This window comes from Rhincodon typus, chromosome 18 (genome assembly GCF_021869965.1).
Source record: "Rhincodon typus isolate 14 chromosome 18, sRhiTyp1.1, whole genome shotgun sequence".
Lineage (NCBI taxonomy): Eukaryota > Metazoa > Chordata > Chondrichthyes > Orectolobiformes > Rhincodontidae > Rhincodon > Rhincodon typus.
Genome location: NC_063349.1, coordinates 13,229,815 through 13,255,964, shown reverse-complemented (window position 1 = coordinate 13,255,964; position 26,150 = coordinate 13,229,815). Strand labels below are relative to the sequence as shown.

The 26,150-nt window shown below is 42.7% G+C and overlaps 1 protein-coding gene across 1 annotated transcript in view; it reads left to right on the top strand.

Moving 5' to 3' along the window:
- LOC109927769 (ADP-ribosylation factor-like protein 8B-A) overlaps nt 1-26,150 on the top strand; it is an 85,938-nt gene that overhangs the window by 52,845 nt on the left and 6,943 nt on the right. Inside the window, exons 5-6 of the mRNA XM_020527777.2 lie at nt 14,688-14,755; nt 15,812-15,882. Coding sequence (XP_020383366.1) covers nt 14,688-14,755; nt 15,812-15,882 — 139 coding nt within the window. The remainder of the gene's footprint in view (nt 1-14,687; nt 14,756-15,811; nt 15,883-26,150) is intronic.

Sequence of the window (26,150 nt, the reverse complement as noted above, 5' to 3'; positions counted from 1 at the left end):
TCCAGCTCCACATTGAGCACTTTGCCTTGCTGATCAGCAGTCCTCACTCAAGGAGGTGTACATCTTGCTGTACAGCAGTGTGCCATGTCAATCTTACATCCACTCCATTTGCAAACGCCTTATGTGGCAAGTACACTGCAGGTACAGCAAGCAGGCAGCCTTGACCTCATGTATTTGGGGTCTGGTCCTAATCAAAATCCAAAAAAGCACTTATCAATTGGAGGGCCCCAGCGTGGTAAGGCAAGGACGCCTCCAGCATCTGGCCAGGAGGGGTCCATGCCTCTGCAGTTAGGGAGTGGGTCACAGTCAGTCCTGTGGGTCAATAGCAGCCAATCTGAAGGATGGGGTAATATGGTTGGAGGGTGGGGGAGATGTACAGCCATTGATCAGGGGTCTGGGCACTTCTTATTGATGCTGACTATGAGGTTAGGCCGGGCAATAATGTTTGTAAGGAGGGATACGCTGAAGTATGAATAGGAAGGGATTGTCCACAGTCAAGAGCGCCCTGGCTTCAAGTGGGGGTAGACTCAGCGTGTGCACGCAGCTGCCGTGGTCATCTCTCCTATGCCAGGGGCAGGTGTGGAAAGTAGGGCAGGTGCAGGCTTATACAGGCAGGTTGGGGTGGGGATATGAGGAGGCATGAAGGCTGATGTTCACGGGAACGGCCACCAGGGGAAGAGGCCTCACCAACACATTTAGGGGGCAGTCAGAATCTATTTCCCAAAGAACGCTCACAATTGTCTTCCATCTTTCTAGTAATCCAAATGATGCATGGGAAAGAAAATTGTGGCCACACCCAGCAGGGTCAGGGTAAGTGACGTGAGGTGTGAAGGAGGGGGCTGCAGGGCCTACAGGTTATAGATATAGAGTCGTAGAGGTCTACAGGATGGAAACAGGCCCTTCAGCTCAACTTGCCCATGCCGCCCAGTTTTCACAATTTAAGCTTGTCCCATTTGCCTGCATTTGGTCCATATTCCGCCATACCTATCCCATCCATGTACCTGTCTAACAAGCTGTTGAATAAGGTGTCGAGTATTTTGAAGGGAAGTACACAAACCTGTAGGGCTTCCTAATGGCTGGTGATCCTAATGCTTCCTGTGTGCTGTTCACTTCCTTACCCCAGACATTGCTGATCATTCACATCAATACCTTTCGTACACAGTCACCAGGGTAAATATAGGGGATTTTTTAGAACAAGGGACATCGTGTCAGTCAGACAAACAAATACACGTAGAATGAAATAATCACATGATTATAAATGTGCAAGTTCATGTGCAGTAGGGGGTTGAGAAAAGATTTACCGGGATGTTGCCGGGACTGAAGTGTTTGAGTTGTAAAGAGAGGCTGGATAGCCTGGAACTCTTTTCACTGGAGTGTAGGAGATTAAGGGGTTCTGTTACAGAGGTTTATAAATTCATAAGGGACAAGGATAAGGTGAATAGCAAAGGACTTTTCCTGAGGGTGGAGGGGTCAAAACTAAGGGGCACATTTTTAAGGTGGGAGGAGAAAGATTTAAAGGGGACCTGAGGAGCAACTTTTTCACACAGAGGGTGGATCATGTGTGGGATGAACTGCCAGAGGAGGTGGTAGATGCAGGTACAGTTACTATATTTAAAAGATATTTGGATAGGTACCTGAATAGGAAAGATTTAGAGAGATATGGGCCAAATGCAGGCAAATGGGACTAGTTTAGTTTAGTTTGGGCATCTTGGTCGGCACGGACGAGTTGGACCGAATGGTCTGTTTCTGTGCTGTGTGACTCTATACTCAATCTCACGGTGCCACCAAAGTGCCCTCAACAGGTTTTCTTCATTCCCACTACATCTTCATGTAGTACCTGCTTCTTCACCTTGGGTGGCGGGAGAGCTATTTGGCCCTAGAGGGTTGGTTGGGCGACTCTGGGGCATTTGTATCTGCATAGCCCTGATGTGGTGAGAGTCTTGTTGCCACAGGCAAGTGACCCTTCCTCACGAACATCATAGTGTTGGATGGGTAGGTAGGGTGTGGTGCAGAGCCTGACCACCTTTGAACTGTCCTGAAGTGAATATTCTGAGGGCCTGCACATGCTCCCTTGGCTGCCTGGATACCTCCTGGCATCACCCTGCCTCACTGCGAGGAACAGCCACCTTTAGTGTCATAGAGATCTACAAACTAGAAGAAGGCCCTTTGCATCACCACCAATCAAAACCAATCACCTAAATGTTCTAATCCCATTTTCCAGCACTTGGCCAATAGCCTTGTATGCTTTGGCATCACAAGTGTACATCCAAGTACTTTTTAAATGTCACAAAGGTTTCTACCTCTACCACCCTTACGAGCAGTGAGTTCTAGATACTAGCCACCCTTTAGATGAAAACGTTTACCACACATCCTCTCTCTACCTCCTGCCCCTTACCTTAAATCGATGCCTCCTGGTTATTCATTCCTCCATTAAGAAGAAAAACTTTCTTCCTGTTTATCCTTTCTATGCCCCTCATAATTTTAGACATCTTAATCATGTCTCCCCTCAGTCTTCTCTGCTCCAAGGTAAACAGTCTGTCCAATCTCTCTTCGTCACTGAAGCTCTCCAGCCGAAGCAACATTCTGGTAAATCTCTGCACTCTCATCCAGAGCTATCACATCCCCTTATAATGTGGATTCTGGAACTGCACACAATACTCTAACTGTGGCCTAGCCTATATTTTATGCAGTTCCACCATATCCTCCCTGCACTTAAACTCTGTGTGTCAGCAAATAAAGGTAGCGATTCCATATACCTTGTTAACCACTTTATCTCCCTGTTCTTCTCCCTTAAGGGACAGGTGGACCTCTGATCATTGGTGCTTCCCAGGGTCTTACTGTTTATCATGTATTCCCTTACCATGTTTGTCCTACCCAAGTGCAACACCTCACATTTATCTGGATTGAATTCCGTTTGCCACTGATCAGCTTGTCTATATTCTCCCATAACCCTCATGGCTATCCTCCTCACAATTTACCACCCCACCAAGTTTCCTATCATCCACAATTTACTGATCAAGCCTCCTACATTCAAGTCTAAATCTACATTCAAGTCTAAATCATTTGTATGTACTATAATCAGCAAGGGCCCAACACCGATCCCAGCAGTACCCCAGTGGACACAGACTTCCAAAATGTCTCTTGGCCGTCACTCTCTGCTTCCTGCCGTTCAGCCATTTTTGGATCCAATTAGCCAAATTTCCCTGGATTCCATAGGCTCTTGCCTTCGCCATCAGTCTCCCATGTAGGACCTTATCAAAAGCCTTGCTGAAGACCAAGTAGACTACATCTAATGCATTGCCCTCATCAACACACCGGGTCAACTCCTCGAAACATTCAATCAAGTTGGTCAGATATGACCTCCCCTTAACATAACCATTCCTGATTAATCCCTGCCTCTCAAAGTGCAGGTTAATTCTGGCAGTCAGAATTGCATCCAGTAGCTTCCCCACCACTGAGGTTAGACTAATGCCGTATAGTTTCCTGCCTAATCCCCTCCTGCCTTCTTGAATAACAGTATCACATTGGCTGTCCTCCAGTCCTCCGGCATCTCTCCTGTGGCCAGACAGGAATTGAAAATGATTGCCAGTACCCCTGTTTTTTCTTCCCTTGTGTCATACAACAGCCTGGGTACATTTCATCTGTCCCTGGTGGTTTATCTACATGCAAGGCTGCTCAGAATTTCCTATCTGGCTATGCAGATTTCTTCAATGATATCACAGTCCTTTTCCTTGATTTCTATTTTCACATCAACCCTCTTACTGCACACGAGGTTCCCAGTCCCCCTTTTGCCATACCTTCTATCCTGAGGGCTAATGGCTGCGGCAGTAGAGTGCATGTGTGTGTCTCTCTCCAGCAGACCCTAAGGGAGCTGTGCCTGGCTGCCTCCATGGAAGCAGCCACCCTGTTCACGGAGGCAGGCAGAAGGTCCCATGACTCGCTACACTCCTACAGCCTCTGAGCAATGCCTCCCACCTACCTGTCTGCTGCTCCTGTTCCTCCCTGTGCATGGGATGAAGTCACCAATTGCTGATAGCAATGGGTCCTCTCCTGCCTGGAGTTGACCAGTTACCTGGTCTCTGGCAGTCATCCGAGTGCCAAGGACTTGAGCGATTCTTCCTCAGCTGTGGAGCTGTCAGTGAGGGACTCAGATAGCAAGAACTGCAGATGCTGGAGTCAGAGTCAACACAGTGTAGAGCTGGAGGAGCACAGCAGGTCAGGCAGCATCAGAGGAGCAGGAAAGTCGATGTTTCGGGTTTACACCCTTCATCAGGACTGGGAAAGGGGGAAGGGAGCTCGCAAATAAATAGAGGGGTGGGGTGGGTGGGGCTGGGCGAAAGTGGGTGGGATGTTGATAGTTGGATTCAAGTAGCGGGTAGTGGGGATTGGTCAGTAGGATGGGAGGGGAGGATAGGTGGGAGAGAAGATCGACAGGTTGTGTCAGGTCAAAGAGGTGGGGATGAGAGGGAGGGTTGGACATGGGATGAGGCCAGGGGTGGGGAGATTTTGAAACTGGTGAATTCTGTGTTGAGGCCATTGGGCTGTAAGCTCCTGAGGCGGAATATGAGGTGTTGTTCCTCCAGTTTACCTCTGTTTATTTCCAAGCTCCCTTTCCCCCTACCCAGACCCGATGAAGGATGTAAACCTAAAACATCGACTTTACTGCTCCTCTGATGCTGCCTGATCTTCTGTGTTCCTCCAGCTCCGCGTTGTATTGACAGTGAGGGATTCGCCACCTTTGTGCTTCCCAACTTCCTAGCACTTGCATTCCTACTGAGGTGACAGTGTCTGAACTGGTGGAGGGTGCTGGAGCCAGCTTTGCTGATGCTTCCCCTGAGACCTTGGTATTGTCATCTTCCAGGGTCAGGGAGATGGTTTCTGAGGGTGGGGGCGTTGACTGTTTCTCTGCGGAGTTGCTGGACATCTGGTATTTGTATTAGACGAGGGAGAGAAGGCATTATGGTCAATGGTTAAACGTAGCATAGAGTGAATGAGTCAGAACAGGGACACTGGGAGTTACTGATGAATAAAGAGTGGTGCTTATTCGATTGATGTGAAATAGATATCTCAGCATCCCCATAGGAGTAGTCCTTGTCTTCACCTCTATAGACTAGGATTCTCTCCTCATTGGGCTGTGGAGTTGAATGTGGGTGTTTTTTTTTTTCACCAGTTCAGGCCCTTTCTTCCCTATTGTGGACTGTCTTCTCCCGTAATGAGGGAAAGGGAAGAATTGACTAAGCTGCAAGTGGGTGGCACTGCTGTTAGTGCTGGTGCAGGTGGACGAAAGGTGGTGGAGTCCCAGGTGAGTGAATAGGCAGTGCAAACTCTTGTAGGGTTAGTGGTGTAGGAAGTTGGGGAGGGTTGCGGGTGCTGGGAAGATGTTGCAGACTGCAGTGAGAGTAGCTGGGCATGAGACTTGGTGGGAGGTGCGTGAAGTAGTCGAGAGAAAGGTATGGCAGACCGAAGAAAGTAGTTGACCTCCACACCGTTGAGATCTGGCTCTGACCTGGGTGGCAACCTCAAACTAGGCTCCCTCTGTCCTTTGGAAGGAGATCATCTCTCATATGCATCATACTCTCCACTAGGACACCTCCAGATCTCTGTCAGAGAACTGCAACGTCATTTTCCCCCTCTCCAACATGTTCAGATTCCTTCCATCAATGAGTTGAGCAGTCGTGGAATGCCATTGCTTATTTGGCTACACTGTGGCCTTTTAAACAATGGCACAGGCATCAGAATGCTGGTCTTTTGGCAGATATGCAGTAAATGGCAAATTGTTGTGGGAATGCTGGTGGTAAGATGGGGATAGGATTGGGACCTGAGGGATGCCATCAGAGTCAATTAGGTAAGGTCAGAAATCACACGACACCAGGTTATAGTCCACCAGGTTTATTTGAAAACACAAGCTTGCACAGTCTGACTCCTTCTCCAGGTGTCAGTGAAAGCAGTGGCATCAGAAATAGAATTTATAAGCAAAAGATCAAACGGTCATAGAACTGAAGCGAATGTATTGAACAAACCTAAGATGCCTGTTAAATCTTTAATCAGTTAGAAAGGATTAATATGCAAATCCCAGAATGTCTTGCAAGTCACTGTTCTGAGATAAGTAAAAGTTTTAAAGGTGACAGTTGATTAGGTAGTTTATGTACCATGTTTACTAAGAGCCACGTTTGCTGGGCCTCATGGCAATCACTGCTTGTCTGCTCCTTCCCTTGCTTTTCTTTCTTGTCTTTCTCTTTCCCCTTTTTTTTCCTTTTTCGTTTTACCTCCCTTCCTCGGGCAGCATTGGCAATGTTCTGGGTGAAGGCCAGCGTGGACTCTACTGCTGGAACTCCCGGCCTCGAGGTGAAACCCAGCATGGTCTGGGTTGGAGGAACTGTTATTCTGTATTCTTATTTCTCTATTTTTCTAACTTATTTCTGGACTCTTTATTTCTTTATTTTTCTATTTTGTTTCCCTAAGAATTAGTATTTATGAATCTGTACTGAGGTACTTTGGTACCTAAGATGGCACCCCAAGTGGCGATTTGTAAACGTTTCACTGAACTCATGTGAGTACACGTAACAATAAAGCTATTCTTGTAATTCCTTTAAAGAAAACTCAAAGCAACTTCCATTCACCGTTCTGACTTGGAGGTAAAACTGTGATCATTGAGCCAAGCTGACATCACCGTACATTTTAGCTTTATTTAGCTTTTAGAGATGTGTAGTCCTTCATGTGAGGAAGCAGCACTGTTTTGGAGTTAAGATTAAAAACGAGAAATAGCCCTGCCATATCCTATTTTAACAGGCAGGTTGTATAATCATTTTCTTTGTGTTATTTGAATATCTCAGTAACTTGTATGAGTCTTTATAGATTTGAGAACTATTTGTTTATCTGTGTTAGATTCCTTCATTCACAACTTTGCATTTTTTTTTCATAAATCCACTCTCAGTGCTGTCAAAAATGCGTGTCACCCTTTTCAACTTGTTCTCAACATTCATTATTGAAGTCTGTCTGGATTACATGAAATTCAAATGCAAGGTTAATGGGAAACAGCTAAATATTTCCATGAACTTCCAGTGATTATTGATTACAGATTCAGTGCTGCGACAATAAAGTTAGAATTTCACTAGTAATGTTTGAGTCTTCTGGTATTCTAATGAGAAGTGAAACATTCTCTGTCACTCTTGGTAGCTTGAATTCAGAATAAATAAATTCTTCTTGTCTTAGTATGTCCCATTCCTTGATGCAGTTTCTCGTTTGGACAATGGCTATGTTAGAGGTGGGCAAAGGGAATTGTGTCCCATTGTTTAAACTTTGTCATTGAACTGCTTTTCAGGGACAGAGGTAATTATGAAAGAATTATTTCTGAGATTGAACAGTAACAATAGCAGGTGACAAAGAATCTCAAAGTGCACAAGGCTTCTATAGAATTTGATGAAAGTTATCAGCCTTTGTTTCTGTTAAAGTTGAAGAATTTAGCAAATTATTATAAACAAATTATTCTCCTAACTGACTTTCATGGTATAGATCATTGGGTTCAATTTCAACAGTACTGTTAGATCACTATGACCTTCGATACAGTTTGTCAACAGACTCTAACCTGACTCCTTCCGAAAAGTGCCATTTGATCCCAAACCACCTACCTTCTCTTGGAGTTTGATTGTCTATATATTAACAATGTTCTTTTATGTCCAGTTGTTAAACTTGCTGAAAGCTTGTCTGTGTTTTGCTTATTCTTCTAGGTGAACAGATTCTTTTCTCCCACTGCATTTTCTTGAACAATTACTGTCTGTATATGTCAGTTCTCCAGTGAACTTCTTGGTTTCAGTCTGAGTACATTACTGTTATACAATTTGTATTATTTTAAAATTCCTGACCTGAAGGGAGCATGAATACTCAAAATGGAGTTGACGCAATGAATGACGCATTCAATGGCCGATTTAAAATTTGTAAAATAATTATCTGAATGCAAATAGGTTTAAGGTTCATAAAGATTAAAACAGAATGCAGTGCGAAACAGAATGGTTCCTAAGTTGGTGATGATCAGAATTTTCACTATCCAAGCAAATTATAGCTCCATACATAAAACAATAAACATCCATTTACCACCTAGTGATTATGCCTAAAAAGCTAGTTTGCCAGATGTACTGCATTGTAGGGCTGAATTTTCCCAGAAAAACTCTTAGAATTTTTCCCTGAACAATACAGGCCATGGCGAGTCAGCTGGGAAAATGTGGCGAGATCAGAAAAAATTAGTTTCTTTATGTCAGTTCTCCACCCAAGATTGGTCGGGCCTGATGAGAATCTTGCTAGTGAGCACTGACAGATCTATTTACATGCATTTTCATCTCATTAATACTTCATCTTCATTTATTTGCAATTTCCTATTCTCCCACGTGGTGGAGAGAAACTAGATTAGGGCAATTTCTGAAATGAAGGAGTGGGTGTTGTGTGTCACTATCTGCTCCTTCTGGCCTCCATCTTGGTCAGCAATCCCAACCACTTGAAAGGTATGGTCCATGGGCACAACACACACCAAAACCTTTCATTACAATGCTGTTGCCAGGCTGTGGATGCGTCCACATCATGCTAGCCTCAATCTTCTCCCATGCCCCACCTGCACGCCATAGAATTAATTATGTTGACCCCTCTCCAATTCCTCATGTGTAAATATCAAAGGCAATGATTTCAAATTGATTGGAATGTGCTTGTTTTTATGTACTCTCTTGTTCTCACTTTTGCTGTCTCTGAATCCATAAATGCTCTATCTTAACAATGAACAATCCTATTGCCAAAGAATCTTTTAGGGATGAGCGATAAGGTGCTAAAATTTTCTTTGTTTTAAAGGGAGGTAGTACAATCTGAAGTAAGGGTGTTATATTTGAACAAAGAAGGTATGAGGGATTGAAGAGTCCTGGATGCTAATATTAATAAGTTACTGAAGGCTAACATGTTTATGCAGCAAGCAGTTAGTATGGCTAGTCGTATGTTAGCCTTTATTGCAAGTAGATTTGAGCACAGGAGTAGTGAGGTCTTCTAATGTATCGAGCCTTGTTTAAACTGCATCAGGAGTACCGAGTGCAGTTTTGGTCTTCTTACCTTAGGAAGTGTATTTTTGCCACAGCGAATGTACAATAAAAGTCCAACAGATATGTTTCTGGAATGGCAGGACTATTCTGTGAGGTGATATTAGGAAAAGAAGGCCTGTATTCTCTAGAGTTTCAAAGAATGAGAGGTGATCTCATTGAAACTTACAAAATACTTAAAAGGGCTAGACAGGATAGATGCATGCAAGACGTTTCCTCTGACAAAGGAGTCTAAAACTAGGGACAGAATTTCTAAATAAAGGAGGATGCCACTAAAGACTGGGTTGAAGAGAAAATTGTTTACTCAAGAGTAGTGAATCTTTGTGATTTGTTTTCCCAGAGAGCTATGGAAGCGCAGTAGCTGACTACGTTAGAAGAAGAGATTAACAGTTTTTATTTGAAAATACCAATTACATAAAGAGACATGGGGATAGTGTGATGAAAAAAGACATTGAAATGGATGATTATATTGAATGGCAGAGAGGCTCAATGGGCAGAATTGTCTACTCCTGCAGGTATGTTCCTGTTGAGTCTTCAGAAAACACATTGAAAGTACAGCCAAAAGTGAGTATTTGAATTATAATTTAAAATTATTTAGTACCCCTAGATCAGCTTTAATTGTAGTAAATTTAACAGTGATGATGAGCAGGAGAAATTAATTCCCCGCAGGATTACATTCACAAATTTAGATCTTAAGGTTCAGATCACAGAGGTCATCTTTAACTTTGAAACTTCATTGGTTTGGTTTTGGGTTGAGAACTTTAATGTTGGACGGGGTGGGGGTGGAGGAGCTCCTGATGGACTCAAATGCCCAAACAGGAGCTTGGATGTTTGATGTGGGCCTCCCCCATTTGAGGACGTATTTCAGCATTTGTGAAAAGAGGATATTAAGTGGCCATCAGTGGACTACTTAAGGGTTTCAGTTAAACTATTAGTGAGTGACCTGACCCGAAACATCAACTTTCCTGCTCCTCTGGTGCTGTCTGGCCTGCTGTGCCCCTCCAGCTCCACACTGTGTTATCCCTGACTCCAGCATCTGCAGTTCTTGCTATCTCAGTGAATGAATAGGGTTGTGCAAAGCCAATGTTTTTTATTCATTCATGGGATGTGGGTGTCTCTGACTAAGCCAACGTTTATTGTCAATTGTTAATTGCCCAGAGCATCCCTGAAACTTCACTCAAATAAAGTCACCTTGAATCATTTAGTTACAGTTACAAATGTTCAGTACAACAGGCGTAAGGTAAAGGTCTATGCACAGTTATTGTGGGATTATCCCTATACCTGTACTGATATGTTTTAGGAAATATCGATGGGGCGGAGAGGAGTAGAGGGAGACAAAGTTTTTAACTTCAGCCCAAATTGGTACAAAGTGAATGGTACACACATTACAACCATCAAAAACCACAGCTGGGAGGCTCAAACTATATACAGATATATTGACATGGAATATATTGATTCACTCTGCTCCTGACCTCATTACAGCCTTGGTTCAAACATAGCCAAAAGTGTTGAATTCCAGAGGTGAGGTGAGAGTATAGCCCTTGACATCAAGGTCACATTCAAACAAGTGTGGCATCAAGGAGCTCCAGCAAAATTGGAATTGGTGCACATTGGGGGCAGACACGCCACCGGTTGGATTCATACCTGGCATGTAGGAGGATGGTTGTGATTACTGGAGGTCAATCATCTCAGCTCCAGGACATCTCTACAGGAGTCCCTCAGGACTCAACCATCTTCAGTTGCTTCATTGATGACCTTCCCTCCATCATAAGTCAGAAGTGGGGATGTTTGATAATTGCGCAATGTTCAGTACCATTCATGACTGCTCAGTTACTGAAGCAGTCCATATTCAAATGCAACAAGATCTGGACAACATGCAAGGTTGGGCTGAGAATTTGCAAGTGATGTTCACACCTTATAAATGTCAGTCAATGACCATCGCCCATAAAAGACAATCTAGCTACCTCCTCTTGACATTCACTGGTGTTATCATCATTGAATCCCTCACTATCAACATCGTTGGAGTTACCATTTTCCAGAAATTCAACTGAACTCGCCACATAAACATAGTGGCTATAGGAGCAGATCAGAGGCTAGGAATACTGCAGCAAGTAACTCGCCTCCTGACTTCCAAAAGTTGGCCCATCTTCTACAAGACACAAGATACAAGTCAGGAGTGCGATTGAATACTCCTCACTTGCCTGGATGTGTGCAGCCCCAACAACACTCAATATGCTAGACATCATCCAGGATACTACATCCACAAGCATCCACTCCTTCCACCACTGACACTTAGAAGCAGTAGTGTATACTATCTGCAAGTTGCACTCTAGAAATTCACCAAAGATCCTTAGACAGCACCTTCCAAAATCATGAACACTTCCCTCTAAAAGGAAAAGGGCAGCAGATACACCACCTGCAAGAGCCCCTCCAAGCCATTCATGATCCTGACTTGGAAAAATATTCACTGGCAGTGGGTCAAAATCCTGGAATTACCTCCCTAATGTAGACTGCAGCAGTTCAAGAAAGCAGCTCACCGGTACCTTCTCAAGGTAAACTAGGGATGGGCAATAAATGCTGACCCAGCCAGTGATGACTACGTCCATGAATGAAAAAGAAATAGCATTCCAAACATACCAGCATGAATTATAGTCATAGAGTTGTACAGCACGTATTTGGACCCTTCGGTCCAACTCGTCTGCACAGACCAGCTATCGTGAATTGACCTAGTCCCATTTGCCAGCATTTGGCCCATCTCCCTCTAAACCCTTCCTATTCATGTACCCATCCAGATGCCTTTGAACGTTGTTCGAGCCTCCACCACCACCTCTGGCAGCTCATTCCATACACGCACCACCCTTTCCGTGAAAAGGTTGCCCCTCAGGTCCCTTATAAATCTTTCCCTTCTCACCTTAAACCTATGCCCTCTAGTTTTGGATTGCCCTGCCCTGGGAAAATGACCATGTCCATTCACCCTATCCATGCCCCTCATGATTTTAGAACCTTCTATGAGGTCACCCCTGAGCCTCCGACACTCCAAGGGCAAAAAAAGCCTCAGTCTATTCAGCCTCTTCCTATAGTTGAAAACCTCTTATCTCGGCAACATCCTTGTAAATCTTTTCTGAACCTTTTCAAGTTTAACAACATTTCTTTTATAGCAGAGAGACCAGAATTGAATGCGATATTTTAAAAGTGGCCTCACCAATGTCCTGTACAGCTGCAACATGATGTCCCAACTCCTATACTCAATGCACTGACCAATGAAGGCAAGCATGCTGAACGCCTTTTTCACTACCCTGTCTACTTACAACTCTACTTTCAAGGACCTATGCACCTGCACTCCTAGGTCTCTTTGTTCGGCAACACTCCCCAGGGCTCTACCATTAAGTGTATAAGTCCTGCCCTGATTTGCTTTACCAAAATGCAACACTTCACGTTGGCCGAGGACTGATCAAGGTCCCGTTCTACCCTGAGATGACATTCTCTGCTGTCCACTACACCACCTATTTTGGTATCATCTGCAAACTTACTAACCATACCTACTGTATTTGATTCCAAATGATTTATACAAATGACAAAAAAAATGGAATCAGCACCAATCTTTGTGACACACCCCTGGTCACAGGTTTCTAGTCCAAAAATCATTCCTGTACCACCACTCTCTGTCTCCTACCTTCAATCCAATTTTCATCCACTTGGCTAGCTCCCCTGAATTCCACGTGATCTAACCTTGTTAACCAATCTGTGATGTGGAACCTTGTTGAATGCATTGCTGAAGTCCATGTAGACCATGTCTACCATTCTGCCTTCTTCAATCTCCTTTGTTAGCTGTTCAAAAAACTCAATCAAGTAAATGAGCTATTATTTCCTACACACACAGCCACATTGACTATCCCTAATCAGTCCTTGCCTTTCAAATGCATGTAAATCCTGTCCTGCCGAATCCTCTCCAACAACTTACCCACCACTGAAGTCAGCTGACCAGTCGATAGTTCCCTGGCTTTTCCTTACCACCATTCTTAAATATTGGCACCACATTAGCTGTCCTGCAATCTTCCAGCACCTCACTCGTGTCTGTCAATTATATAAATATCTCATCAAGGGGCCTAGCAATCTCTTCCCTAGCTTCCCACAAAGTTCTGGGATATACCTGATCAAGTCCCAAAGATATATCTACCTTTTTGCACTTTCAGACCTCCAGCACCACCTCCTCTGTAATATGGACTCTTTTCAAGATATTGCTATTTATTTCCCCAAGTTCCCTAGCTTCCATGTCCTTCTCCATAGTAAGTACTGACGTGAAATATTTGTTTCGTATCTCACCCATCTGCTCTGGTTCCACACATAGACAACCTCATTGATTCTTAAGGGGTCCTATTCTCTCCCAAGTTACTTTTTTGTGCTTAATGTATTTGCAGAATCGATTTGCATTCACCTTAACCCTATTTGCCAAGCTCTCATGTCTTTTTATTACCCTCCTGATTTGCTTTAACTATTTTAGAGGCTATTGAATAGAGACTTAAATAGAGCTTAGCTTTGGAATTTTACAATGGTCCATTTTACCCGGAACTGCTCGCCCAAATAAGGACACAGGCGCAGAAAGAGATTTGTACTCCAAATAATTTTACTTCTACCAGAATTGAAAGATGGCATTCCTATGCACTGTGTCACCTACTTTCTCCTCTGGTACATTTTAAGGTTATAAAATAAGTCTAACGAATAGAGAAACCAATGAAAAGATAAATATTACTATTCAGTTGACAGTTGGACAAAATACAAAATGAACTCCTAGTTTTAGATTTGGCAAAATGATAATAGAATTTGATTTTAAATGGTAAAGGATTGTAATTTTCCATGAGTAAATTGCTTTCCAGCTTTTGTGCTGTAAGTGTGTTTAAACTTCCAATAATTGACCTCTGAAACTGAGTACAGGTTCATGATCATTTAATCAAGTAAAGCACATGGAGAGCAAAGTTCCAGTCTAACTGGAGAAAGACTCTGAGAAATACAAAGAGAAATTTAGTATTCTTATACAATTGTGGTCACATACGCATCTTCATTATCTGAATTCCAATTTTGCTTCATAGAAACATAAGAAACAGATGCCCATTTTAGATCATAGGTTCATGTTGTTAATATTTACTTTATTGAGTAATGGATCATTTAATCTTATTGTGGCCTGCCCAAATCCTTATCAGTGATTGTCACCTCCCTCTCTCTAAACTCCATTTGACTTTGAAATGTTTTGTTAATGCTAACTTCTTGTTTGTACAAGGTTTGCCTACAGATTAATACTGAAGCTAACTTCTAGGGGTACAAAGTTCATCTGGGAATTTGCTGACTGCTTCTGAAGAATAACTGTTTAATTCTTGCATCTCACTTCCTCTAACAAGACCTGTCAAAGCCTTCTCAGATACAACCTTTCATACCTAATTTTACTGTTCTGCACAGTTATTTGATTAAATCAGAATCATTACTACAATGCCTCAGGTGTAAAGAAAGGTTTAGAGTTCAAAACTAACAAAACCTATTTGGAAAAGACAAACAATAATACCATGAAGACTGATCTGAAAGTTCTTCATTCAACTTAATCAACTTGTGTTTTTTTTTATATAGGTGTTAGTCTTGGGAAATAAGAGAGACCTTCCTAATGCTTTGGACGAGAAACAGCTAATTGAAAAAATGTAAGCCTTTATTTTTTCAGGATATAATCAAATGTGAAGTACAAGTGGTAATAAATGGATTAGATTTGCATCATCATAATCTCACACCTTTCTTCCAGAGAGACTAGAATTTTCCATTTTGGCAGATTCCAGAGATATCTTGGTCAGAACAGGTGTTCTGACCCTGTAGACTTTTCTGGGTCAAGCCATATATTTTAAACAGGATTCCTGGTCTCCAAGAAGAATTTTTTTAAACTTAACTTTTATTTTCTAATTAATCTGTTCAGAGATGTTATTACACACCTTTGGAGCAGCTGGGACTTGACCCTAGGTCTGCCAGTCCACAGGTAGGGACACTACCTCTCCACCACAAGAGACCCCCTGGTCTCCATTGGGCACTGTGTCTCTTGATATCCCCATGTCATGGAATGAGTTGTAGACAGTCCATTTTAAATTGAAATCAAGTCTAATTATGCAGAAAATCAAGCCTATTTAAGCAGTGCACCACATCAAGAAATCTACAGGGTGATGAGAAAATACTTTAATGAACTACAGTAAATAGAACTTAGAACTGAAATGATACCAATGTATACTGATAAAAGCATTGTCATCTCTCCAACAAAGAATGTAAATGAAGAATGAGAAGCTTACAAATATTATACACAAAATCATTTCTTCTTGTAGCAATGTTATCACCAGGCTTGATCGATAGGACAATGTCCCAATCTCCTGTATTCTGGTTGTGTATAATTATGTCACAATATTCTTGGAATATTAGGAATTAGACTGAGCTTAGTTGAATTGAGTCTTGGGGACCTGTAATAGTGCAGAATGATGGGCAGCTTGCAGTTTGGACACACAAATGTATACGCAAAACAAAATAATCTTAACAAAGTAAACACTTAGTGAGTGTAGTTCCCATAGAAAGTCTGGACCTTCGTATCCATGGCAGCAGGCTATACAAGTTTCTTTCTGAAATAAACTTAATGGATTCGCTTGTGCTAGTTTGATTTAGAAGCCACTTATTAATATTGAAGTACATTTTCCTGGATTTATACTGCATATCTTTATTCTTAGGAATCTATCTGCTATCCAGGATCGAGAAATCTGTTGTTATTCAGTATCCTGCAAAGAGAAGGATAACATTGGTAAGTACATCTGGTTCTAAATATGTATTTATCATTGAATTCAAATTTCAGCACCATAGACAGCTCTACCTAGTAGAATGCTCCCTCAAATAGGATCGCAACTGTAATTAGAGGTATATTCACTCTGATTTGTTAAACCCATTCAATACTGGATAATTTAGAAAAGGCAAGTTAATATGGTCACCTATTATTGGTGCTTTACCTTCCTTCCCCTTGCCCACCAGGCTGAGCCTCTTTCAAGGTGCTGCTTCATCTGACTCTAGCGCAGAGCCCACATCCTTCACAATTTTCTCCATTATCTTCCTTGTATCCCTTCATGCCATCTCCAGCTCATTCTGGTTAAACATTGGGAGAATTGAGCCATTATGGTTCTTGTAGAAAACTCCACACACTTTTGGCTTCCTGATTCCTGACTTATGTTTTCAATCTTGGTGCTCCGTCAGAAAGAGTACTCATTGCTACTTTTATTGTATTTCCTGTCTCTGACCCTGCATCAACTCAACTGCTGGTAAAACCATAGTCCAGACCTTGGTTGCCACCATGTTCCATTATATCAAATTTCTTTCTTTTTATTCAATCATGGGATGTGGGCATCACTGCCTGGCCAACATTTATTGCCTGTCCCTTGCTGCCCTTGAACTGAGTGGCTTGCCATTTCAGAGGGTACTCAAGAGTCAAGCACATTGCTGTGGGTCTGGAGTCACATGTAGGCCAGACCAGGTGAAGATGGCAGATTTCCTTCCCTGAAGGACATTAGAGAACATAGAACAGTACAGCACAGTACAGGCTCTTCAGCCCAAGATGTTGTGCCGACCTATTATCCTACTCTAAGATCAAACTAACCTGCATACCTTTTATTTTACAATCATCCATGTGCCTATCCAGTAGTCGCTTAAATGTCCCTAATGTGTCTGACTCTACTACCAATGCAATGCATTCCATGCACCCACCACTCTCTGTGTAAAGAACCTACCTCTGACATCTCCTGTACACCTTCCTCCAATCACCTTATAATTATAATCGTGATAGTCATTTCCACCCTGGGAAAAAGCCTCTGGCTCTCCACTCTATCTATGCCTCTCATCATCTTGTACGCCTCTATCAAGTCACCTCTCATCCTTCTTTGTTCCAATGAGAAAAGCCCTAGCTCCCTCAACCTTTCCTCATAAGGCCTGCCCTCTAGTCCAGGCAGCATCCTGGTAAATGTCCTACACCCTCTCTAAAGCTACCACATCCTTCCTACAATGAAGCGACCAGAACTGAACACAATATTCCAAGTGTGGTCTAACCTGGGTTTTATAGAGCTGCAGCATGACTTAGCAGCTGTTAAACTCAGTCCCCCTCCCAATGAAAGCCAACACACCATACACCTTCTGTTCCTCCACTCTGCCAAGAATCCTGCCATTAACCCTGTATTCTGCATTCAAATTCGACCTTCCAAAATGAATCACTTCACACTTCTCTGGGTTGAATTCCGTCTACCACTTCTTTGCCCAGCTCTGCATCCTGTCAATGTCCCATTGCAACCTACAACAGCCCTCCACACTATCCACAATTCCATCAACCTTCGTGTCATCGGCAAACTTACTAACCCACCCTTCCACTTCCTCATCCAAGTCATTTATAAAGATCACAAAGAGCAGATGTCCCAGAACAGATCCCTGCAGCACACCACTGGTCATGGAGCTCCAGGCTAAATACTTTCCATCTACTACCACCCTCTGTCTTCTATTGGACAGCCAGTTTTGTATCCAGACAGCCAAATATCCCTGAATCCCATGCCTCCTTACTTTCTGAATGAGCCTACCATGGTGAACCTTATCAAATGCCTTGCCAAAATCCATATACACCACATCCACTGCTCTACCCTAATCGATGAGAATGTGACAAAACACAAAGAATTCAATAAGACTTGTGAGGCAAGACCTGCCCCTCGCAAAGCCATGCTGACTATTTGGGAAAACATAGTTTGATTAGAGATAATCGTAAATACTGTCTCTTGGAATCCTCTCCAAAATTTACCCACCACAGAAGTAAGACTGACTGGTCTGTAATTTCCAGGATTATCCCTATTCCCTTTCTTGAACAAAGGAATGACATTTGCCACCCTCCAATCATCTGGTACTACTCCACTGGACAGTGAGGACACAAAGATCATTGCCAAAGGTGCAGCAATCTCTTCCCTCGCTTCCCATAGTAACCTTGGCATATCCCGTCTGGCCCAGGGGACTTATCTATCCTCATATTTTTCAAAATTTCTAACACGTCCTCCTTCCTAACATCAACCTGTTTGAGCATGTCAGCCTGTTTCACGCTGTTCTCACAAATGACAAGATCCCTCTCACTTAGTGAATACTGAAGCAAAGTATTCATTAAGGACCTCCCCTACCTCCTCCGACTCCAGGCACAAATTCCCTCCACTATCCCTGATTGGCCCTACCCTCAGTCTGGCCATCGTCTTGTTCCTCACAAAAGCATAGAACGCCTTGGGGTTTTCCTTAATCCTACCCGCCAAGGTTTTTTCATGCCCCCTTCTAGCTCTCCTAAGTCCATTCTTCAGTTCCTTCCTGGCTGCCTTTTAGACCTCTTGAGCTCTGTCTGATCCTTGCTTCCTCAACCTTAAGTAAGCTTCCTTCTTCCTCTTGACTAGATGTTCCACATGTCTTGTCATCCAAGGTTCCTTCACCGTACCATCCTTTCCTTGCCTCAGTGGGACAAACCTGTCCAGTACTTGTAGCAACTGCTCCCTACACAACCTCCACATTTCTATCGTGCATTTCCCTGAGAACATTTGATCCCAATTTATGCTCCACAGTTCCTGCCTAATAGCATTGTAATTCCCCCTCCCCCCAATTAAATACTTTCCCATACTGCCTGCTCCTATCCCTCTCCATGTCTATAGTAAAAGTCAGGGAGTTGTGATTACTATCGCCGAAATGCTTTCCCACCAAGAGATCTGACACCTGGCCTGGTTCGTTGCCAAGCACCAAATCCAATATGGCCTCCCCTCTAGTCGGCTTATCTACATATCGAGTCAGAAATCCTTCTTGGACACACCTGACAAAATCTGCTCCATCCAAACTATTTGCACTTAGGAGGTTCCAGTCGCTATTAGAGAAGTTGAAGTCACTCATGACAACAATCCTATTACTTCTGCACCTTTCCAAATCTGCCTCCCAATCTGTTCCTCAGTGTCTCTGTTGCTGTTGGGGGGGTCTATAGAAAAATCCCAATAAAGTGACTACTCCTTTCCCATTTCTGATTTCCACGCAGACTGACTCAGTGGAGAAACCCTCCTCCACGACCTCCCTTTCTGCAGCTGTGATACCATCCCTGATTAGCAATACCACTCCCCAACCTTTTTTACCTCCCCCTCCCTATTTCTATTGAAACATCTATACCCCAGAACATCCAACAACCATTCCTGCCCCTGTGTTATCCAAGTCTCTGTAATGGCCACAACATCGTAGCTCCAAGTACGGATCCATACTCTTAGTTTGTCACCCTTATTCCTGACACTTCTTGAATTAAAATAGACACACTTCAACTCATCACACTGACTGCAATGTTGCCTCATCAGCTGTCTATCCTCCCTACTCTCTGTATGCTGTATCTACCTGTACACCAGTTTCCCATCCTCTGATCCGTAGCTCCAGTTCCCACCCCCTTGCCAAACTAGCTTAAACCCTCCCAAAGAGCTCTAGCAAACCTCCTGCCCAGAATATTGGTGCCCCTCCACTTCAGGTGCAACCCATCCTTATTGTACAGATCCCACCTTCCCCAGAAGATATTCCAATGATCCACATATCTGAAGCCCTCCCCCCTACACCAGCTCTGTAGCCAAGTGTTCAGCTGCACTCGCTGTCTATTTCTGGCTTCACTAGCCCATGGCACCGGTAGTAAATCTGAGATTACTAATCTGCTCGTCCTGCCTTTTAGCTTCCAACTTAACTCCCTATATTCACTTATCAGGTCCTCATCCCTTTTCCTAGTTGTGTAATTGGTACTGATGTGTACTACAACTTCTGGCTTCTCACCCTTAAGAATCCTGTAGACTCGATCCGAGACATCCCTGACTGTGGCATCTGGGAGGCAACATACCATCCGGGACCCTCGCTCAGGACCACAGAATCTCCTGTCTGTTCCCCTAACCAGTGAATCTCCTATCACTAACACTCTCTCCTATTTTCCCCCATTCCCGTCTGAGCCACAGAGCCAGGCTCAGTGCCAGAGACCCGGCTGCTATAGCTTTCCCCTGTTGGGTCGTTCCCCCCAACAATGGTATCCAAAGTGGTGTACTTATTATAGAGGGGAACGGCCACATGGGATCCCTGCACTGTCTCCCTGTTCCCTTTCCCTCTCCTGATAGTCACCCAGCTACCTCTATCCTGTAACTTAGGTGTGACTTCCTCCCTATAACTCCTCTCTATCACCTCCTCAACCTCCCGAATGATCCAGAGTTCATTCAGCTCCAGCTCCAGTTCCCTAATGTGGTCTGTGAGGAGCTGGAGTTGGGTGCATTTCTCACAGGTGAAGTCAGCAGGGAAACTATTGGTGACCCTTACTTCCCACCTCCTACAAGAGGAGCACGCAACTGCCCTAGATTCCATCCCCTCTGCTCTAAGTTGCCAAAAGAGATAAAGAGAAAGAAGAAAAAAAGAAAAACACCACCTTACCGACCCCCCACACAGAGTCTTTTCTTTGGTTAGAGGAGGAGGATGGGTGGGAGTCACTACACATGTAGTGTTTCGGGTTTAGCCACTGCCCAAATATATTAGCTCACTTACCCAGCAGTGCCCGTGTCTACGTTTGCTCCTGCGCAGCCTTCAGAACGAGATATGTTTTTCTGACAATCGACAATGGTTTCATGGTCATCAGTAGATTCTTAATTCCAGATTTAAAAAATGAATCCAAATTGCACCCATCTGTCGTGATGGGATTTGAACCTGGGTCCTCAGATTATTAGCTGAGTTTCTGGATTAATAGTTTAGTGAATATGCCACAAGTCCATCGCCACCCCTGTATTTCTGAATTTCTCCTAGCCATTCTGTTATTTAGACTCTGAAAATTTTGTCATATTCAAATCTTTCCTGAAAAACGATTGAACTGAACCTATTGAGAGAACGAGAAAGCTCATAACTAAATGGTCAGTATATTGTATGTACCACCCAGTATATCATTAAACAGCAATATTGCACATTTTCCTTCTACCTTTTGAGTGAACAATGATATTTCAAATGGGTCCTTTATTTTTTTTTTTTCTCCCTTTCTTCTAATTTCTCTTTGCCATACCAGTTCTTTCCTGTCTGTGACCAGGGCATTGAGTAGCAGCAGTATAACTGCCTACTAGGAAATGTGAGAGTAGCCCTTTCCTGTCTTGTACAGAACCATGTGATGATCTTGCTGTCCCATCCCCATCTTCAAAACAAGAGAGAGAAACAAACACAGAAAATGCTGGTGAAACTCAGCAGGTCCAGCAGCATCTGTGGCGAGAGAAACAGTGTTAATGTTTTGAGTCTGATTTGCCTGTTGTTTCAAAGTGTGTAAGCAGCAGAATCTACTGCTGGAAAATTGCTGTTGTATCCTCTGAATTTTTCTGGTCTTCTTAATTTTTTTTGCTTCATTCTTTTTGCAAAAGCTACTGAGTTAGGCCTAAGATTTGTACTGAGTTGAAGTTAGCAGTAGTACGTTGCTGCACAACAGGATAAAATGTCATTCCTTGTTGTGAATTCGATCATTTTGGTATATTATACACATTTAAATGCTGTCTTTACATTTTGGGATTCTTGTGAAGGAAATAGCTACACAAAATCATGCAAATTTAAGCATGTATTCTTGTTTCTTTCTCCTTCTTAATATTTCCCAAGAACAAAATAAACCTGTCCAAAAATTGAACAGGACATTAAAGCTCTCTGCATCCCGTGCTTGGAGACATGCATTCATTATAGTAGTAAGCTAATTAAATGGAAGCTTTGTACAGCCTCAGATGTTTGTATTAATTCACTTGGACTTAAGCCCACAACACTTGTGCAGCCTCAGCAAAGTGTAAAAGCCTCTTTCAGCTCGGCGTCTTGGTCACTGAAATGAAATCCCTCTAGGCAACCAATGACAATGCACAGGAAAGAGCAGTGAACAAGAAGTTGGATTTGAATGATCATATTCATAACGGGTTGGAAACAGTTTTGCCAAGTCATTGCATTTCATCTGAAAGAGGGAGAACATGATGTACAACAGCTATGGTGAATGACCTCTAAGAACAGAAGTTCAATTTAGTGAGCTGCGAGAGTGCAAAGACCAAACCACGCAGAGACCTAAATGAATGCTGAAATGCGTCAATAGATTTACAGCATTGTATTTTGATCTGTAGTGTGTAAATTCCACATATTCTGGCAATACTGTTTAACTTGTTCAGACATGTCATGACACACCTTCAGAACAGGTAGAACTTGAACCCAGGTCTATGGCCGAGAGGTAGGCACACTAGCACTGCAACACAACATGCAGTCCTTTTCTGTATGTTCCAAAATGTCACTGAGGCATAAAGTGGAAATTTTAGAGTTGGAACTTAAGGTCATACAAAGTGAAGTATGTCAATACAAAAGGAAATTACTGCAGATGATGGAAATCTGGAGCTAAGGCAGAAAATGCTAGAAATACTCAGTAGGCCAGGCGTCATCTGTAATGAGAAACAGTTAATATTTTGGATGAATGATGACCATTCATCAGACAGAAGAAAGGTGGATTTGTAATAGGTTTTTGAGTAATTAAAGTGGATGAGAGGAGTAGAAGAACAGAATGCGAAGCCTGTGACAGACTGATTGGCAAAGGAGGCAAATGACAAAGATGTTTTGTGGCAGTGGGCAAAGAACCACTGTCTGAATGAGGTGTGAATGGCTGGATAGCAACCATCTGAGTGCTAGAGGGATGATGGTACCCAAAAGTTGGTGAAACCTGCGATAGGGTTATTCCAAAGGAAGATAAAAAGTTTTTGATTACAGTGCGTAGTGAGGTGAAAGATGGCCTGAAACTGTGGACCAGTCCAGCTTTGAAATCGAGTGAGTTTGTGCTGCTTATGAGAGTCTGTGAGAGAGTGATGGTGTTGAGAATGGATCTTCAGATACGGTGAGAACAGCAGTTCAAGGAATTCTGAATGTCTAGGAGATAACTGATTCTACTTCTTTTACTTGCTAAAAATATAGATGTACCTATCTTTGTTCAGTTCAGCTGAAGGATCATTGTCAACCTAGCTCATTAACTCCACTTCTTTCCACAGATGCTACCTGACCTGCTGAATACTTCTATCATTTGTGTTCGTATTTCTATCATTTGTGTTCGTATTTCTATCATTTGTGTTTGCATTTCAAAGTGAAGTATGAATTGTGTGTAGAACTGGAAGCACAGATGTGAACGTACTTTTGCAGCTTGCATAATACCTTGTAGCCTGAGCACCAGGCTATGTTACTGAACTACTCAGCCAAACGTCAGACTTAGTTCTTGATGTGTCCTGAGTTAAGTGATCTCAACAGCGGCAGTGGTTAGATCTCAAATTTTGCTTCTGTACACACCAGAGGAAGTAGTATTGAGGCATATAAACTATTGAATAGCCATTGACAGTCACTTTCAGGGTGTGTATGTGAACAAAATTCATTTTGGTCGAATATTAAGCAACTGCAAGAATCAATTTGAAGCTTGCTTCAGCTGCAGGGATTGATTGTAGGAAACCAAGGCAAAAAAATTTTGGAGTGGCTCTGTTTAGTTTAAAAAGAAACTATTAATTTTTGTATTCTCTGATTGGCGTTGGGAGAAAAAACGTACAAAACTGTGAGCAAAATACTCATTTGCATATTTGTGTGTGAATATTACAGTGCTAGTATTTGACAAGGCTGTTTCTTGTCTCAGTGGTAGTGTGATCAGTATTCTACGACTACTAATCTACAAATCCTTGTGTTCTTTCTTTCCCTTTCTTCATATTTGTTGAAGTAAGTTGGTTTGTACTTTTTAAGAATTGTATTTTGCAGGATTTCATTTTAATGTTAATGGGTAGATTTTCATTTTTGGAAAGCAAGCATCTTTTCATAGGTCATCCATTAGACTCCTTGCCCCAACTCCATTCACTTCGTTGTTAGGATAAGCAGATAACAGGCAGTCAGTGTGACACAATGCACTCTGTGAAGTTGAACTAAAAGCTTCAAAAACTCAAATCTGAATTGGGTTTCAGACACCCTCTTACATTCTGATCAATAAAGAAATTTCTTTTGGTAAGATTTCCAGATTTTCTTTGCAGCTTGGTAGCTGAAAGTATGTTGTGTTGACAAGGGGATGTGATCGCCTAGTGGTATTATCGCTGGATTGTTAATCCAGAGACCCAGATAATGTTCTGCGGACCTGAGTTCGAAGCCCGCCACAGCATTTGGTGGAATTTGAATTCAATAAGTATCTGGAATTAACAATCTAATGATGACCATGAACCCATTGTCTATTGTCGGGGAAGAGCCCATCTGGTTGACTAATGTTCTTTAGGGAAGGAAACTGCCATCCTTACCTGGTCTGGCTGACATGTGACTCTAGACCCACAGCAATGTGGTTGACTCTTAATAGCCCTCTGGGCAATTAGGGATGGGCAGTAAATGCTGGTCTAACCAGCGACGCCCTCATGAATGAATAAAGGCAAAAAAAAAGATAACGTTTACATTCAGGTTGGTTCAATCAGAAGGATGGTTTTGTCTGAATTAGAAAATTGCCAGATAATCTAATTGGTCACCAGCTCCATCAGTCCTGGCAGTGCCAGAGCTCAGTCAGGGGAACTGTCAGGAGTGCAAGAAGAAACCTGATACGGAAGGGTTGCTCCCAGGGTTTGGACCCTCAGACTCCAAGGGGGAATGAAGTACCGGGTTCTGTCAGGCTGGAAAAAAGTGGATGCATTTTCATGCAGGAAATGGGACACCCTTAACACATACAGGGCACTCCCTGGGAAAGGGGAGACACCTTCCTTTTCACCATTTCTTATGTAGGTCTACCTTTAAAAAACTTAAACCCTATCCACTCCTGTCTGACAGCCTACACCATCAATATTTTGGCGTGGTCTATACAATTTAGATCAATAGACTTGCTAATATTCCTAAATGGCCCTTAATTATTTATTTAAATAAAGGTGGGCGGGCTGCCGATTCCAGTGCCTGCCCACTGGGTATACCGTAAGGCCTGCTTGTAGGTTGGGCTGGAAGGCCGTGGGCTCCTTCCCCATCACCCACATTCCATTCATCAAAAACACACCCTGCCTGTAATGTCCAGCCCACTGTTACAGCTCTAGAAAGTCATAACTTAACCTGAAGTTTCAAAGTCGATGCATTTGTTTGAAATTAAGGAATGGTAAAGGAACTATCTGTCTACTGGGTGTACCTTTATGGATCATCAAATAGTACACAGAAGTTTGTGGAACAAATTTTCCTGCAAATTACACAACGGCGCAAAGATTACAGAGTAGGGATAACAGGGGACTTCAGTTCTCCCTATATAGATTGAGAAAGTAATAATGAAAAGAGCAGAGGGAGAAAAGTTCCTGAGGTGGATACAAAAGAGCTTTTCATCATCAATATATTTCCAGACCAATGAGGAATGAAGCAGTGCTGGATTAAAGGGGGCATCTTTCAATAAGAGGGATGTTTGGGAATAGTGATCACTGTCAGTGCTCCCTCTAATTTTTTGTGGAGCATGTGAACAATTTATTTAAGTGTGTGACCCCGATTATTTGTTTTACATGTCTTCATGTTAGCATTTTCTTTTGAAGCTAATGACTTGTGCATGGGCTACAAATGGCTTTTGGATTGCTGGACAATTATACTGCTTAGAGGCAACTTTGACCATTTCATCAGCTTTGGAGTACTTATTTTCTTCTTGCTCTTTTTTCTGAGTTTTGAAATATTCAGTTGAACCGTTAAAAAAAAAAAGTCTGGACCAGGTGAAATTGAAATCAAAGAACTGGCAGATAAGGGAATATATGAGTAATGGAATTCTTCAAAGAGTAGATAGTTCAGGAAGAACTAAGCATTTTCCCAAAACTAGAAAAGGAAGTGTATCCAAAGCTAGAGCTCCTGGAGTAATTAAAGATATAGACTTTGTTAAAAATTACAAAAATAGCAAGTTGGTAATAAAGAGACAACAAGGTGCAGGGCTGGATGAACACAGCAGGCCAAGCAGCATCATAGGAGCAGAGAGGCTGACGTTTCGGGCCTAGACCCTTTTTTCTGATGAAGGGTCTAGGCCCGAAA